Below are 16,393 nucleotides of genomic sequence, written 5' to 3'. Positions count from 1 at the left end.
TTTGCCCTGATTCGATTTGGGCCTCAGGAACTGGAAGGCTGACAGCCCTGAGGCCTTTCTGGGAATGGCTCAAGGGACTGGCCAGCAGGGGCGACCGGGGGAAGGCGAAGCCTTCAAGCTCCCAGACAGGCAGCTCTCTCTGCCGGTCCTCTATGGAGTCTGACCACACAGCAGACCCTCAGGTGGGCTTCGTGCCACGGAACGTCCCTGGCCGGGGCCACTGGCCCACCTCTTGTTCCATTAGCATGTTTCCTCTGTGGCTTATGTCCCATCCGTGGCCTGTCATGCCCTCAGCATCTCTTAATACCACGGATCTCACACTTTTATGGAATTGCAACCTGGGGGAAGAAATGCACTTTACGGACATTTATAAGTAAACCCGATACACTTTCTGGCCGAATGTCGACTGGCCAGTTGTTTAAATCAATATTTATCACAGCCACAAAGCACATTAGGACTCGAGCTGAGGCCGGAGCCAAGTTTTGACGCATCCCTAATACCTTGAAATGTTTCTGTCACTGAGGTCAGACACTTCTCACCTTGTTACACCTGATGCACTCTGAGGTCCGCCGTTCCGGGTCACCGGTTTTGTGACCCACTGAAAGGCCACACACAGTCTGTGGTTGGAACCCCAGGCCTCGGTCCATCACGCACACTGGGCCCCCATCTGGGCCCTGGAGTGTAGCAGCAGTGGACAGACCTGGTCCCTGGCTGCGCAGAGCACGGTCTGTAGGGGCAGCCATGGCGGCAGAAGACTCCGGGGCTTGGCGCCCTTCAGGAGGCCAGCTCCATGGCCCTCCGGCCTGGGGCTTCCCACCCCCCCTCCAGAGACTCCTTGTGTGCGGGTTCCAGACAAGGGGCAGGTTCACGGCTCCTTGGCGTGCCCATGCCCCCTGCTTGCCCCCTCCCCACCCCAAAGTGCTGCCAGCACCTGGCAGGGACCACACAGAGGGCACTGGGGCTGGGCCCAGAGAGGGAAACTGAGGGACCTCGGCTCTGGTCTCCGCCTTCTCCTTTGCTTGGGTCGGTGGTGTGGGGGCAGCTGCCTCGGGGCCGGGGCCGTGGCCCTGTGGTGGCCCCCAGACCTGATTTCCAGGATCAGGAAGGGGAGGGATGGGTAGTGCCAGGAACTAAGGGAGGTCTTTGTACATAGGGCCATGTGGGGAACCCATCTTGGAAGCCCTGGTCCGAGGGGGGCCCCAGAGGCGGGAGGAGGCGGTTCAACCCTCTGGGAGCCCCACAATGACGGGACAAAGTCCTGCCCTGGGGAAGCCCTGTGGAGGTGAAACAGCCTCCGCCCTGCGGTCATTTCTACACCCGGGGCTGAGTGCCCCCGTCAGGAAGCAGCCTGGGACTGGGAGGCTCGGGGCAGAGGCCCTCCCTCAGGAGCTTGGGACTTGATGAACTGTGGTGACAGAGCTCAGAGCACATGGGAGGGCGGGGAGGCCATCACCGGCTGCTGCCCCGGCTGGCCTGTGGGTGGGGTGCGGGGAGTCGGGGGGCGTCGGGCACCTTCCCAGCAGGCTGGATAATTAAAAAGCTGCGAGGACAATGAGCAGGTGGTGGGAGGGCCAGGAAGGGCAGTTGAGGCAGGGAGAACCGAACCCACCAGAGGAGGGACGCGCAAAGGGCGTTGGCGCCTCTGGGGGTGGGGAAGCTTAGAGGGACTTGGGATGTGGGGTGTGAGGGGAAGCTGGGGCAAGGGACAGGAGTCCAGGCCAGGAAGCGTGAGCTGATGTGAGCAGTAGGGAGCTATGGAGGGTGCGTGAGCAAAGCCGAGCCATATTCAAAGCTGCATGCGCGGGGGGAGTTGACTCTTGGGACCTGCCCGGCAGGCTGGTCCTGGTGCAGGCTCGGCGGGGGGACGTGCCACAGCTTGTCATTTATCCTGCCATCTGTGCCCAGGCCTGCTCGGGCTCTAATTCCGACATGCAGAAAGGCCCTTGGGTCACGGGAAGGCCAGCCCTGGATTCATCCGACCTGGGACGTTGGAGCTGCCCAGAGAGTCCGGGCCTAGGCGGGTTGGGGTGGGCGGCCACCGCGTGGGCCACGCCCAGTGCCCCAGGCCCACCACCGCTGCCTCCTCCCTCCCCCAGGCGACCATGGCCTTGCTGGGGAAGCGCTGTGACGGCCCCGCCAACGGCTGCGGGCCTGACCGCTGGAACTCCGCCTTCACCCGCAAAGACGAGATCATCACCAGCCTCGTGTCTGCCTTAGACTCCATGGTGAGTGCCCCGGGCCCAGAGCAGGGGGCACCCGGCCTCGTAGGGAGACGTCAGAGCTCAGGTCCCACGTGGTCTCAGAGGAACTTGCGTTGGCCCGAGCCTCGGCGTCCCTCTTCTGCAGCTGGGGCCACGATGCCTGCATCAAGGGCAGGAGACTCGAGTGAGGTCAGTGCATACAAATCTAGCCCTGGAATCGCTGCTGGTTCCCGGCCCTCAGCGCCTTGTCCCTGCAGCGCCCTAACTGCTCCCATCCTGCCCCTGGGATGAGCCTGGCAAGTGTGACCTAGCAGGGCGCCTGTAAGATAGTATGTGGGCAGCGAATCGTTAGAAGGCTGTCATGCCGGGCTCGGGGGCTCAGCCTGGAATCCCGCACCTTGGGAGGCCGAGGTGAGTGGATTGCCTGAACCCGCGGGTTCGAGACCCGCCCGGGTAACTTGGCGAGACCTCATATCTACAATAAATTAAAAAATCAGGCGGGCGTGGTAGCGTGCGCCTGTAGTTCCAGCTACTCAGAAGGCTGAGGCAGAAGGATCACCGGAGCCCAGCAGGTCGAGGCTGCGGTGACTGGGAGAGGCCACTGCACTCCAGTCTGGGCGACAGAGTGAGACTCCAACTCAAAAAAAATGAAGAACAAAAAGAAAGAAGAAGGCTGTCATCCCCAGTCTGCAGACTTTGTACATCAGTGCCTCTGGCACTGATGCCTACATACCTAGACCTGTGGCAGTTTTTCCCAGAGGAGGAGGAGGACGTTGTCACGTTGATTTTTTTTTTTTTTTTTTTTTTCAGAGAGCTTCCCAGAGTCACACAGCATGACCGTTTTTAATTTTGAGTCAGGGTCTCACTGTTGCCCAGGCCGAAGTGCAGTGCAGCCTGGGCCTCCTGGGCTCTGGTGATCCTTCAGCCTCAGCTTCCCGAGTCCCTGGGACTACAAGTGTGCACCATCACACCTGCCTAATTTTACTTTGGTAGAGATGAGATCTCATTATGTTGCCCAGGCTGGTCTTGAACTCTTGGGCTCAAGCAGTTCTCCCGCCTTGGCCTCTCAAAGTGTGGATTACAGGTGTGAGCCGCCGTGCCCTGCCCGGCATGGCCAGTTCTGAGAGCGGACTTCCAGGTGCAGAGTCAGTGGTTCTCCAAGGACAAAGGGCCTCCTTCAGGCTGTTCCTGCTGTAGGCCGTTCAAAGGGCTGGCTGCTTAGGGGGTATTGGGGTCCCAGGTGGGAGACGCCCCTGGGGAAGCTGGCTGGGTGCCACTCTCTCCATGGTGACCCCTCCCTTGTATAGAGGAAGGGATGCCAGGAGCTCAGTCCTGTGTCTGCAGCACTGATAGCTTGTCAGTGGTGGAGACCTGGCTGACATGGGTAGCGACGGCCAATACCACGGCCGCTAGCCACATGTGGCTATTTGCACCTAAATTCTAATGAGTTAAGGAGCCAGGTGAGTGGTATGAGCCTCTAATCCCAGCTACTCGGGAGGCTGAGGCAAAGGAATTGTTTGAGCCCAGGAGGTTGAGGCTGAAGTGAGCTATGATCTCAGCAAAACTCCGTCTCTTAAAAAAAAAAAACCCAACTAGTTAAAATGAATAGAAATAAGCAATGCAGTTGTTCAGTTGCTCTAGCTTTATTTCCAGTGCTCAGTAGCCAGAGGTGGTTGCATATTAGTGCAGAAATAGAACGCGTCTTTTGTCCTAGGACGTTCCCTTGGACAGAGCTGGGCTAGAGGGTGTTTCCAGCCTCCTTGGAGGCTGTACAGATGACCCTGTAGCTATCCCAGTGACACGAACAAGATGGGCTCCCCCCGACCCTGGGCCCTTTAAGGGTTTCCTGAGGGACCCTCACAGGTGACAATGACACTTCTTGGCAGTGACTTCAGTCTGGCATCCTGCAGGGCGCTGGGCCGGGGTCCCTGGTTGTCTGCAGGGCATGGGCGGAAGTGGTGCCCCCCTCCCCCGCCCCTGGCTCAGGCCTAGTCTCTCTCGGCCCCAGGCTCTGTGTGCCTTTGGGTGGGTTCCCTGCGTGGCCTCAGCTTCTCAACTGAGAAGTGACCGTGTGACAGAGGGTCTCCTTCGCTCTCATGGGCTCTCTTTCCCTGGAAACTGCTGAGTTTATGTGTTGTACTTTTTGTGACTTGTTCTGCAGTGTTACCACAGGGAAAGGGAGCCGTGGGTTTTTGTTTCATCATAGAAAGCAGAAGTTGAATGTCCCATAGACCTGGGGGACGGGCCGGCTGGCCCCATGCTGTCCCCAGCTTTCTCTCCAGGGCAGCTCCAGGCTGGGGCTGGCACAAGAGGCAAGATCATGGCTCGGAGAGGTTGAGGAACCTGTCCTAGATCACACAGCTCAGAACTGTGATTAGAAGCCAGGCTGGGCAACGGTCAGTTAATTAGCTCTCCCTGACGCAGACAAAAACCAGCATTTATCAGGTGCCAACTGCATGCCACAGGCTTTACAGGCAGCATTTCCCTGGTGAGGCAGGTCAGAAAGCTGAGATGTTGGTGGTCTTGTTGCAGGGACCCCTGTCCTCGGGCCTCTGTGCGGTGGGGCTGCCCACCTTGACCCTGGGGCTGCAGACATAGCCAGCCGCCTGTATTCCAGCACAGAGTGTCCCAGTGTAGGGATTCTGTCCTGCCAACCATTGAAACCCCACAGCCAAGCCCACTGAAACCCTGGGAGCTGGGGCCCACAAGAGGGCTGTGACCTGCCTCTTCCCCCAGCAGGAAACGGCCAAGGTGGGACTGAAGCCCCAGGTTGTCTGAGCCCTGGATCTTCTGGGATTCTTCTACCCCCTGCTCATCCGGGACTTGGGAGAGGCCCAGAGAGCACAGGACGGGATTGTCTCTGGGACAGGGGTAGGACAGGAAGCCCGCTATGGGTCAGGAGGGCCCCAGGGAGAGGAACAGAGGACATCTGTCCTCCACCAGCCCCCGTAGCCAACCCCTGGGGCTCATTCATTCACTCCCACTGCAGAGTCTGAGGCCAGGAGCAGTGGAGAGTGACTCTCCCTGAGCTGCTGGTGGGGCCTCAGGCAGCCGGGAGCACCCATCCCACCGCCAAGGCTGGCCCCTTGGCTCACACGCCTGCTCCCTCCACAGTGCTCGGCGCTCTCCAAGCTGAACGCAGAAGTGGCCTGCGTCGCCGTGCACGATGAGAGTGCCTTCGTGGTGGGCACCGAGAAGGGGAGGATGTTTCTGAACGCACGGAAGGAGCTGCAGTCCGACTTCCTCAGGTTCTGCCGTGAGTACTCCAGGGCTCCAGGGGCCAGGGCCAGCCAGGTGGCCCCGGGCGGAGGGTGAGCTGGGCCAAGGGGGTTGTTCGAGCTTCCCAATGTGGTATTGTCGGGACGGCCAGGTTTTGTGGGTTCCTTCAGCAGCCCTGAGTCGATGGAGACGGGCCGGCTGAGCCCCAGGGCGGCCAGAGCCCACCCCCTCCATCTGCCCATTTACAGATGGGGACACTGAGGCCCAGAACTACTGCCCAGTCCTCCCTCTTAGCTGTGTGTCCCTCGGCACAGAGACCCTGTGCACTTGCTCCATGAGGATTTGTAGAGTGCCTGCTGTATGCAGGCCCTTTCGGACCCTCACTTACTTATCCTGATGTCACCCTGTAGGGTAGGCACTGTTGTTGTCATAGTCACTGTCATCATGGAGGCGTGGGGACAGAGTGGGCTCACGTCCGGTGTCCAGTGCAGCCATGGAGGGCCCCTGTTGTGGTAGACAGGGTTCGGGGCCGGGCACTTAGCTTGCTTTCCCAGCAAGTGTCCAGAGGAGAAGCCGAGGCCCAGTGGGCACATGCTTCCTCCCCAGGGACACATGACTGGCAAGGTTGAGGCCTGGTGGGTATGGATCCAGGCAGCTCAAAACCAGATCTCTGGTTCTGCAGCCAAGCGTGGTGTAACCCAACACGTTCCACAAGGAGCCACCTGTGCTTTGTGGGGTGGGGTGCCCGTTGTCTCTCCTTGTAGCAGAGCAGACCACCGGGGCCTAGACATAGCGTCCGTGTCAGAGCACAGAAAGGGGCTGGTGGAACGGGCGTTCATCGAATCCCAGTTCTGAGCCCGGCCAGCTGGTCTCCCATGAGCATTCACAGACAGGCTCAGAGATGGAAAGGACTTGCCTGAGGTGACACACACCTGCAATCCCAACACTTTGGGAAGCTGAGGGAGGAGGATGGCTTAAACCCAGGAGTTTGAGACCAGCTGGGCGACACAGCAAGATGCTATCTCTAAATTAAAAAAAAAAAAAAATCTCTAGTTCTGAAACCTATGCGCTTTCTGTTTCACCCCTTCACCATCAGGGAGGTCACTCCCCAAAAAGACCAGCCTTCCAGCTGGGAGGCGGGAACCCTGAGCCAGAGCAGTCTTCTGTCGTCCCTAACCCTTGCCCGTTGTCTCTGCCCGCAGGGCCCCTCCTAACCCAGCTGCTCTCCTGCCTCCACCCTCGCCCCTCTCAGCCACCCTGTGTGCGCAACCTGGGCTACCCTGTGCTGAACTGCCTGTCCCTGGTCCCATGTTTCCTTCCTCACTCCGCTGTCCTGGCCTCTGGCAGACGCCTCCACCCTACCCCGGGCCGTGGTGACTTCAAGGTCAGCTTGACCTTAGTGGTGCCTAAGTGGTCAACACCCCAGTGGTCCACACCTAAGTGGCAACTTAAGGGTCAACATGGCAGTGGGCGTCAGAGCCCACACCTCTGGGCCCTGAGACCACGGTCCATCACGTGGTTAAGAGAGCAGGCTCGCCAGGCTCGGTGGCTCAGCCTGTAATCCCGCGCTTTGGGAGGCCGAGGTGAGTGAATTGCCTGAGCCCGTGGGTTCGAGACCCACCTGGGCAACTTGGCGAGCCCTCATCTCTACAAGACATCAAAAACTTAGCCGGGCGTGGTAGCGCGCGCCTGTAGTTCCAGCTACTTGGAAGGCTGGGGTGGAAGGGTCGCCGGAGCCCAGCAGGTTGAGGCTGCGGTGGCCGGGAGCGGCCACTGCCCTCCAGTCTGGGCAACAGAGTGAGACTCCACCTCAAAAAAAAGAAAAAGAAAAAGACCACAGGCTCTGGAGTCAGGCCGCCTGGATCCATACCCACCCGGCCTCAACCTGCTCATCCCTGAAAGGGGTGGGCATGGGCTGGTCTGAGAGTCAAACGAATTCACACCTGGCAAGCGCTTAGCGCAGTGTCTGGCGTTTGGTTCGTACCCAATAGGCTCCAGCTGTTGTGGTTACTGTCATTAGCATTTGTGTTCCATCCCTGGTTTCAGCCGTCCCAAGGAAGGGCATCTCCCAGCACTGGGCACATGGTTACTGGGGTGTGGCCGCTTTCCCAGCCAGTCCCCACGCAGCCCTCAAAGCCTGTGCCCTCTCTGGGGTCGGGGCGGGGGCTGGGCTGGTGGGGTGGGCGTCGGCAGGGTCCTGGGCCTGGGCCTGGTGGGGCCCGGGGAAGGTGCACCTGGCCTCCCAGAGCCAGGCTGTTCTAGTGTTTATAGCCTCAGGAGCTCGGCTGGTTTGTTCCAAGCTTCACAGATCCCAGAGGAGAGCAGGCACCAGGCTGGGAGGGGGCTGGGGACCCTGTCTCAGCCCCTTTCCCATGTAGCTTCTAGCATGTTCCACAAGGAGCCACCTGTTCTTTGTGGGGTGGGGTGCCCGTTGTCTGTCCATTTAGCAGAGCAGAAAACAGGCCTAGACGGGTCAAGACATACCGTCCGTGTCAGAGCACAGAAAGGGACTGATGGAGCGGGCGTTCATGGCATCCCAGGCCTGAGCCCGGCCAGCTGGTCTCCCATGAGCATTCGCAGACAGGCTCAGAGATGGAAGGGACTTGCCTGAGGTCACACAGCAAGGTAGACGTGACCAGCGGCGAGACCCAGGCCCCGTGCTGGATGCTGGGAGCTCTGAGGTGACCAGCCCTGGCCCTCGGCGGGTGGCTGGGGCAAGCCTTGCTCAATCAGCCTTGCTCAATCACTAATTCTGTATTCACTCTTCTCTCGTACATCACGACAGGTGCCTGACTGTGAGGCTAAACCAGGCAGGGACGTCCCAGCCCAAGGGTCGTGGGGTGAGACAGGTACTCACTGTGGCCTCGTGTGCTCTGTCCCACAGGAGGGCCCCCGTGGAAGGATCCGGAGGCAGAGCACCCCAAGAAGGTGCAGCGGGGCGAGGGTGGTGGCCGGAGCAACCCACGGTCCTCCCTGGAGCACGGCTCGGACGTGTACCTTCTACGGAAGATGGTAGAGGAGGTGTTTGATGTTCTTTATAGTAAGATCCTTCCTCATTCCATTTGGGGGCCCCGGGGAGGGTGGTAGCCCCCGTCCCCGCCCAGCAGACAGGTCCCTCCTGCCCCAGCCCCCCCACCCTGCCCCTCCAGGCATGGACATTCCGCCCCACGCCCGTTGCCTGGACCACGTCCCCGCTGCCCGGCTGGCCCAGGTCCCGGCCACCTCTCGCCTGGAAATGGTCCCAGACCCGCCACGGCCCCGCTGCCTCGGCCAGCTCCTCCCATCTGCCCCTCAACCCGGGCGTCTACTCAGAGCACACGTCTGACCATGAAGCGCTTCCCTCCACGGCCCCAGGGTTCCCCGCTGTCCCCAGCATGGCAGAAGGGCCCACCACGCTCGTCCCTGAGTCCTCCCCCTTCAGTGGCATGGGCCCCACTGCCCAGTGACCGAGCCAATTCCCGATCTCCAGTGCACGTCCCGGCCTTAGTGCTGCTGTGTCTTTCGGGGCGGCCTTCCCCCTCCCCTGTCTGGTGGACACTGCAACACGCTCTGAGGCTCAGCTCCGGGAAATCCCCCACCCCCAAGGGCTTGGGCCCCTCTGGGCACCCTCAGTGCCCTGTCCCCCGACTAGCCTGGGAGCTCTCCAGGGCCGGGGGCTGTGTCCATCCTTTCTGGCGGTCCCCAGCCTGCAGTTCAGGGCCCAGCAACAGCAGGTGCTCAGGGGGAGTTGGTTGAGTGATGGCTTGGAGGCTCACTGCTCTAGCCATGTCTTTGCTGCAGAGAGAGGACAGGGAACCCGGCCTCCCTTGGGAAGGGTCAGGTTGCAGAGAAACTTGGGGCCCCTGCCATGGCTTTCACCCTCCCCAGGCGACCTTTGGTCCGTAGGAGCCCCGCCTCATTTATTTCTGTCTCGCCTTATCCCTTTTCTTACCACAGCCTTTGGTTTTATGGAGGAAAAACGTCCGGTCTTCCGATGTCAGGAGGCCCAGGGGGCCCCGGGTGGGCACGCTGGCTGCTGTGGGGTGGGAGGACTTGCCACACAAGGTTGGCTGTCCCCATGGACACCTCTGCCCACTGCGAGGCTGGTGCCCAGAATCCCCATGGCCCGCCCACCTCCGGGCACCCTGGCCCCCTCGGGCTGTGAGGGGCGGAGCCTCTTTCTGGCTGTGGGTCGGGCTGCAGCGTGAGCCTGACAGCAGCTGCTCCAGCGCCCAGGCCCCTTGGCTGCCCTCCAGCCCTCGGTCCCCCGCTCGGCCTGCTTGGTCGACCTCTCTCTGTCCCATCTCTCCGACACCCCTCTTCCCGTCATCGCCTGGCTTGTGGGAGTCCCCCCTTTTCTCTCTCACCCCTTTGACCTCCTAGGCTCCGCCTGAGACCGCCGCTTCCCCCAGCTAGGTGCCAGAGTACAGAGGGGCGTGGCCAGGGAGGGCAGCGGGAGCCCCTAAGGTGCAGACGGCAGGGCCTTGTCTGCAGCCCCTCCCAGCCCGTGGGGGGCTCTTCTGCAGAGTCACAAGGGGCCTGTGGGAGCCTCACACCAAGGGGAGCCCTTCAGCGTCGCCCCAGCTCCGGGATGTGGCAGTCCCCACCCCAGCCTGGCTGCCCTCTCATGCCAGGCCCCTCCCCTCGACTGCCCCCGCAGGCGAGGCCCTGGGAAGGGCCAGTGTGGTGCCGCTGCCCTATGAGAGGCTGCTCAGGGAGCCGGGACTGCTGGCTGTGCAGGGGCTGCCCGAGGGCCTGGCCTTCCGGAGGCCGGCCGAGTATGACCCCAAGGCCCTCATGGCCATCTTGGAGCAGAGCCACCGCATCCGCTTCAAGCTCAAGAGGTGAGTGATGACGCCCCCCGCCCCCCCCAAGGGACTGGGCCAGGGCCCGGGGATTGGACCATAAGAGCTGGGCCAAGGCAGGCCAGGAGGGCGTCAGGCTGCCATTCTGCCCTAGCCGCCCATGGCCGCTCACCCAACCAGAGCGGAGGGGACTTGACACGGCCACGGGGGTCCTGGTGGTAAGAGCTCCCAGCCTAGAGGTCCTAGAGTGGGGTCTGAGCCAGGCCGTTTCCTCACGGAAGTCTCGCAAAGAGACCGGAAGAGACACAGCTTGGGACAGAATAGCACCGGCAGCATGCTGGGTGTCAGAAGTGGGAGAGCCTTGTCATCGCCTCACTCAGGTTGAAAAGCAGGCTAATTGGGGGCCACGGGAGATGGGGTAGTGGAGGGTGGGCCTGGGTGGTTCTGATGGCTGGGCAGCCAGGAAGGCAGCCCGGAGCTTAAGGTGGAGTCCGTCTCAGCCAGGGCCACACGTGAGCCGAGAAGGGAAGGGGTGCATGGGGCATGGGAGCAGCCGGCTGCATCCGGCAGGCTCTGATCTGTGGATTGCAGCAGAGGGCCAGGGCCCTAGCCACGGGACCTGAGCGTGTCCCGGCCACCCCTGCCTGCGTCCCTGCCTGTGAAGTGGGGCACAAGCTCCCGCCCTGCCCACCTCACCAGCGGCTGCGTTCTGCAGAGGCTGGAGACAGGCTATGGGGAAAGAGACACCATGGGCAAGACTGGTGCATGAACCCGTCCATGTGTCCTCTCCATCACCCAGGCCGCTCGAGGACGGCGGGCGGGACTCGAAGGCGCTGGTGGAGCTGAACGGCGTCTCCTTGCTGCCCAAGGGGTCCCGGGACTGCGGCCTGCACGGCCCGGTCCCCAAGGTATCACCCCAGGACCTGCCGCCCACCGCCACCTCTTCCTCCGTGGCCAGCTTCCTGTACAGCACGGCGCTGCCTGGCCACGCCATCCGGGAGCTCAAGCAGGAGGCGCCCGCCTGCGCCCTGGCCCCCGGCGACCTGGGCCTGGGCCGACCCGGGCCGGAGCCCAAGGCCCCCGGCGCCCAAGACTTCTCCGACTGCTGTGGTAAGGCTGCTGCTGGAGCCGCCAAGCCCGGGGGTGGAACCAAGGTCACGGGTGGAAGGGCACCCTCCCAGGGCAGGCTGGAAGGGGGTGTGTGCCTGGCAAGGGGGTCAGGCTGGGCAGTCGGTGTCCTAGTTGAGACCACCTCAGACCCCGGGTCTCTGCTCAGCCCTCTGGCCTTGGCCGGGGATCAAGAGATGCCCGAGGGGACTCTGAGGGGCAGGGGAAGGGAGTAAACACGTTTCTCAGCCCACAAGCATTTAATGAACACCTACTGCATACCCAGCCCAGATGAAGGACACTGAGGACATAGGAGAAGGAACAGATAGGTGTGAGGAAGGCCTGGGTTCATTTCCTGGCTCTGCTATTTGGTGGCTGTGTATCTCAGGGCAAGTCTCTACCTCTCTGAGCCTCAGTTCCCTCATTTATAAAATGGGGATGCTAGTAGTACCCACTTCCCGGAGCTGTTGTCATAATTAAATGGCAAATCGGCAGCAATAGCATCTCCTGAGTAGGTTAGAAATGTATGTTCTCAGCCGGGCTCGGTGGCTCAGCCTGTAATCCCGCGCTTTGGGAGGCTGAGGTAAGTGGATTGCCTGAGCCCGTGGGTTGGAGACCCACCTGGGCAACTTAGTGAGACCTCATCTCTACAATAAATCAAAAAAATTAGCCGGGCTCGGTGGCTCAGCCTATAATCCCGCGCCTTTGGGAGCCTGAGGTGAGTGGATTGCCTGAGCCCGAGGGTTCGAGACCCGCCTGGGCAACTTGGCGAGACCTCATCTCTACAATAAATTTTTAAAAAATCAGCAGGACATGGTACCGCATGCCTGTAATTCCGGCTACTCGGAAGGCTGAGGCGGAAGGATCGCTGGAGCCCAGCAGGTCGAGGCTGCGGTGGCCGGGAGCGGCCACTACACTCCAGTCTGGGCGACAGTGAGACTCCAACTCAAAAAAAAGAGAGAGAGAAATGCATGTTCTCAGGCCCCACCGTAGCTGTGCTGAGTCTGGGGGTGGACCCAGGCCGTCCGTCCGGACAAGTCTGCCACGTAGTTCATTCCACGGTGCCCAAGTGTGCTATGGTGAGGTGCTGGGTCCAATGCTTGGCACCTAGTAGGTGCTTATGAGTTGTTGTTATTATCATAAGGAGAGAAAAGTGTGTGAGTGGACCAGGGGTTTTTAAGACCTAAGACACCTGAAACAAGTGTCCCCACCTGGAAAAGGTGACCTCTCTCTCGCTCGCTGGTCTAGCATCTGGACGGCAGATTCTGGTGCAGAATGTCTTGGGCCGCTGGTCAGGGAGCTTGCCTTGAGTCCATCACCACAGGGCTTTGTTCTGGGGTCTCCCCGGCAGATGAGGCTGTTCCCTCAGAGCCAGAGCCCGTGTACTGGGGCCGGGCCTGGGGAAGCCTCCTGGGGCCCACCCGGAACCTGTCCCTTTTCTCTCCTTTGTCCAGGACAGAAGCCCCCCGGGCCTGTTGGGCCTCTCATCCAGAACGTCCATGCCTCCAAGCGGATCCTCTTCTCCATCGTCCACGACAAGTCAGGTAGGACAGCGCCCACGCAGCACCCTGCCCAGAGTGGCGCTCCAGGGTCCGAGGAGGGGCTCTCCGAAACGGGATGTGTCCACCAGGTCTTTGTGAGAGAGAGGGACAGCTCTACCCAAGGGCCTATGAGTAGAAACAGGGTGTGATAGTTACCTGTTGCTGGGTAACCAGTTACCCCAACGCCAAGCTTCACACAGTGAGCATGTATTACCTCATGTTTTCTGGGGGTCAGGAATTGGGGAGCAACTGGGCTGGGTGGTTCTGACTTAGGGTCCGTCATCCGTCATGAGGTTGAGGTCAGGGTATCGGATGGGTCTGCTGTCATCTGAAGGCTCGACCGTGGCCAGAGGGGATGCTTCCAAGCTCACTCACATTCTGTTGGCGCCAGAGGGGATGCTTCCAAGCTCACTCACATTCTGTTGGCAGGAGGCCTCAGTTGCACCATGCAGCTGGCCTTGGCAGGGCTACTTGGGTGTCTTCACAACATGGCACCTGGTTTCCTTTGGAGTTCGTGATCTAAGAGGGGATAAGGAGGAAGCCACATGTCTTTTTTTTTTTTGATTTGGGGTCTCATTCTGTCACCCAGGCTGGAGTGCTGTGTTACACTCATGGTTCACCGCAGCCTCAACCTCCTGGGCTCAAGCAATTCTTCTGCCACAGCCTCCAGAGTAGCTGGGACTATAGGTGTATGCCCAGCTCATTTTTAAATTTTATTTTTGTAGAAACGAGGTCTCATTGTGTTGCCCAGGTTGGTCTTGAAATCCTGGCCTCAAGCATTCCTCCTGCCTCAACCTCCCAAGTGCTGCAGTTAGAGGCATGAGCCACTACGGCCGGCCACCACATGTCTTTTATGACCCAGCCTCAGAAATTGCTGTCTCTTCTGCCATAATCTGTCCATCAAAAACCAAAAACTTGAGCCAGCCTCCACTTGAGGGAGCAGAATTAACCTTCAGGAATATCAAAAACATGTTTGGGTGAATTTTAAAAGCACCACACTGAGAGACTGAGAACAGGAGAAGTTGGGATTCAGTTATACCAAGAAGAAAGGAATCAGGACATTCCAGCGGTTTTGCTTTATGGGGGTCTCGGCCCTACCTCCAGTAAGAGACTCTTTAAGAAAACCCAGTATCAGCTGGATGTAGTGGCTCAAGCCTATAATCCCAGCACTTTGGGTGGCCGAAGTGAGAGGATTGTCTCAGTCTGTGGGTTCGAGACCGGACTGGACACCTTGGCGAGACCTCATCTCTACAGTAAATCGAAAAATTAGTGAGACGTGGTAGTGCATGCCTGTAGTTCCAGCTACTTGGAAGGCTGAGGCGGAAGGATCACCGGAGCCCAGCAGGTCAATGCTGGGATGGCGTGAGCGTGCCAAGGCACTGCAGCCTGGGTGACAAAGTGCGACTCCAACTCAAAAAGACAAAGAAAACCCAGTCCCCTGGGTTCAGAATGGAGACTGTCCCCACCCCACCCCAAACAAGATCCATCCCCAGCGGGGAGAGGCCTGGGTATCCACATAGGACAGCATCGTGGGAGGCCAGTGGGCCAGGAGCGCAACCTGGAAGAGAGTCTCACCAGGTGATCTCAGGGAAGAGCCTCAGCTTCTCTGAGCCTGTTTTCCTGTTGGCAAAGTAGGAATAATAATAATTCTCAAAGTGGCAAAAGTTGTCATGAGGGATTAAATAGGGTATAATCTGTACAAAGGACTTAGCACAGAGGCGCACTTAGTAAATTAAGGTGGCTACTTTTCCTAATTGTCATGAACCAAGTGATCACTTGTTAGTAGTATTAAGTCAAGGCAAAGGCTCTGGTTTTATGGGAGAGGCCAGCAGGGCTGAGGGTTTGGGGGACGTCGCCAGGGGCAGTGCTGGGGTACCGTGGACGGAGGAAGCGCCAGGCTCAATCTTCGAGATGGAGACGCGGTCCCTCCTTCCATGGGGTCCAGCCTCCTCCCTGTCTGGGGCAGGACGGGCCCTGCACGGGTAGGCTGAGCCCGTCCAGCCCGCTGTGCCCACGTGGGGAGGTCAGAGGCGAGCTCCATGGCCGAAGGAGAGAGCAGATATGCCGGGGGACCCTCTGAGCACCCTGGGTCAGTGTGGGGCTGGGGAGGGTGTGGACGGTAGGAGGTGGAAGCCCCGTGGTGGTGGCCGTGGCCTGGGTCCCCGCCCACTGGTGCTTCCTGTGTTTTGATAGAGAAGTGGGACGCCTTCATCAAGGAAACCGAGGATATCAACACGCTCCGGGAGTGCGTGCAGATCCTGTTTAACAGCAGATATGGTGAGTGGGCGGTGCGGCCCGCCGTGTGGCCCCAGCCGCCGTGTTGAGCATCTCATTACGTGGCAGTCACTTGTGTTCCCCAACACGGCAGCGGGAGCCATATGCTGGCACCCGCGCGCCTCAGCTCTGGTGTCATCCGGCGCGGCTCCTCCCGTCTGGGCAGGGGGCGGCTGTGTCAATATTTCCCTTCCAGATTCCTCAGGGGGCGGAGCTGATGGCAGAGCCCCAGGCCTGGGCTCCGCCGGGGGACGTGGGCAAGTGATGTGTCGCGGTGGAAGCCCCGTGGTGGTGGCCCTGATGCGTCCCTCTCTGTGACGTTCCCGGCATGCAGCTGGCTGCCTGAGGGCCAGGATTGCGCCCCACCCTTCTCTGTGTCCCCGCGTCCAGGATAGAGCCAGAGTCAGAGCAGATGTTGGCCAGGGGCTCCCTCCGCACCCGCGGGCTTCAGGCCCAGGAGTACCGCGCAGCCGCCGGGTGGCTGGAAGGCAGGGGCTGGGCCAGGCCCCCGGTCCCTGCCGCGCCCTCTCCTACCCGTGTCCCTCGGCGGTCCTTGCTCTGCTGCCCGGTGGTTGGCCGCAGTGTGCCCTTGGCCTGGGGGGGTGGCTCTCAGTCCCTGAGGAGATGCGAGATTGTTCTGTGCCCCCTGAGTGGTGCAGGCCGCTGCTGCGGGGGCGTCCCTCTGCACCACGGGGTGGGAGAGGAGGGGACAGTGGGGCTGGGGATGGGCGTAGAGAAGTGTCCGTGGCCTCAGGGACTCGGCACGTTGGTGGGGAGAATAAGCACTGGGCTAGGAGTCCACAGATGTTGGCCACCCTCCTGCCCTGACCTGAGCGCACTCGCCAGGAACGGACTGCGTGGGACTCCCCTCCTCTCTCCTGCCCTCTGCCTCGGCTTCCTGGCTTTTTGGCGGTCCTCTTCTTCTCTCCCTCCTCCCCTCCCCTCCTCCCTTCTCTGGCCTCCTCACACACCCGCAGGTTCGTCCACCTGCCTGTCGAGCACAGTGAGCCCCCACCTGGGCCGGGCCTGGACGGGGGTGACTCAGGCCAACTGTGGTCTCGAGGTGTTTCATCAGGGAACTGGGGATGTGTCTGCAGTCATGGGCGGATGGTGTGGCACACACCAGCACGCCACGGCGGCGCTAGCATGCAGGAACATGCAGTGGCTGGAGTCAGGAACAGAAGCTAGCTCAGAGGAGGGTGAGGTGTCAGCGGGCTGGGGATTCAGGGGTGGCTTCGTGGAGGAGGTGTCTTTTTTTTTTTTTTTT

General features: G+C 60.5%; 1 protein-coding gene across 1 annotated transcript in view; it reads left to right on the top strand.

Annotated features, from left to right (window-relative positions):
* The first annotated feature begins 2,092 nt into the window (after nt 1-2,092).
* Nucleotides 2,093-16,393, top strand: part of GTF2IRD1 (GTF2I repeat domain containing 1) — an 88,038-nt gene continuing 73,737 nt past the window's right edge. The window contains exons 1-7 of the mRNA XM_008058246.1: nt 2,093-2,225; nt 5,316-5,457; nt 8,305-8,460; nt 10,060-10,243; nt 11,004-11,314; nt 12,766-12,855; nt 15,046-15,129. Of these exons, the coding sequence (XP_008056437.1) occupies nt 2,103-2,225; nt 5,316-5,457; nt 8,305-8,460; nt 10,060-10,243; nt 11,004-11,314; nt 12,766-12,855; nt 15,046-15,129 (1,090 nt within the window). The 5' untranslated portion in view covers nt 2,093-2,102. The remainder of the gene's footprint in view (nt 2,226-5,315; nt 5,458-8,304; nt 8,461-10,059; nt 10,244-11,003; nt 11,315-12,765; nt 12,856-15,045; nt 15,130-16,393) is intronic.

The sequence above is a fragment of the Carlito syrichta genome, unplaced genomic scaffold, assembly GCF_000164805.1.
Source record: "Carlito syrichta isolate Samal-C Ts95f unplaced genomic scaffold, Tarsius_syrichta-2.0.1 Scaffold303266, whole genome shotgun sequence".
NCBI lineage: Eukaryota > Metazoa > Chordata > Mammalia > Primates > Tarsiidae > Carlito > Carlito syrichta.
Note: the sequence above shows the minus strand (reverse complement) of the source record. Positions and strands in the feature narration are given on the sequence as shown.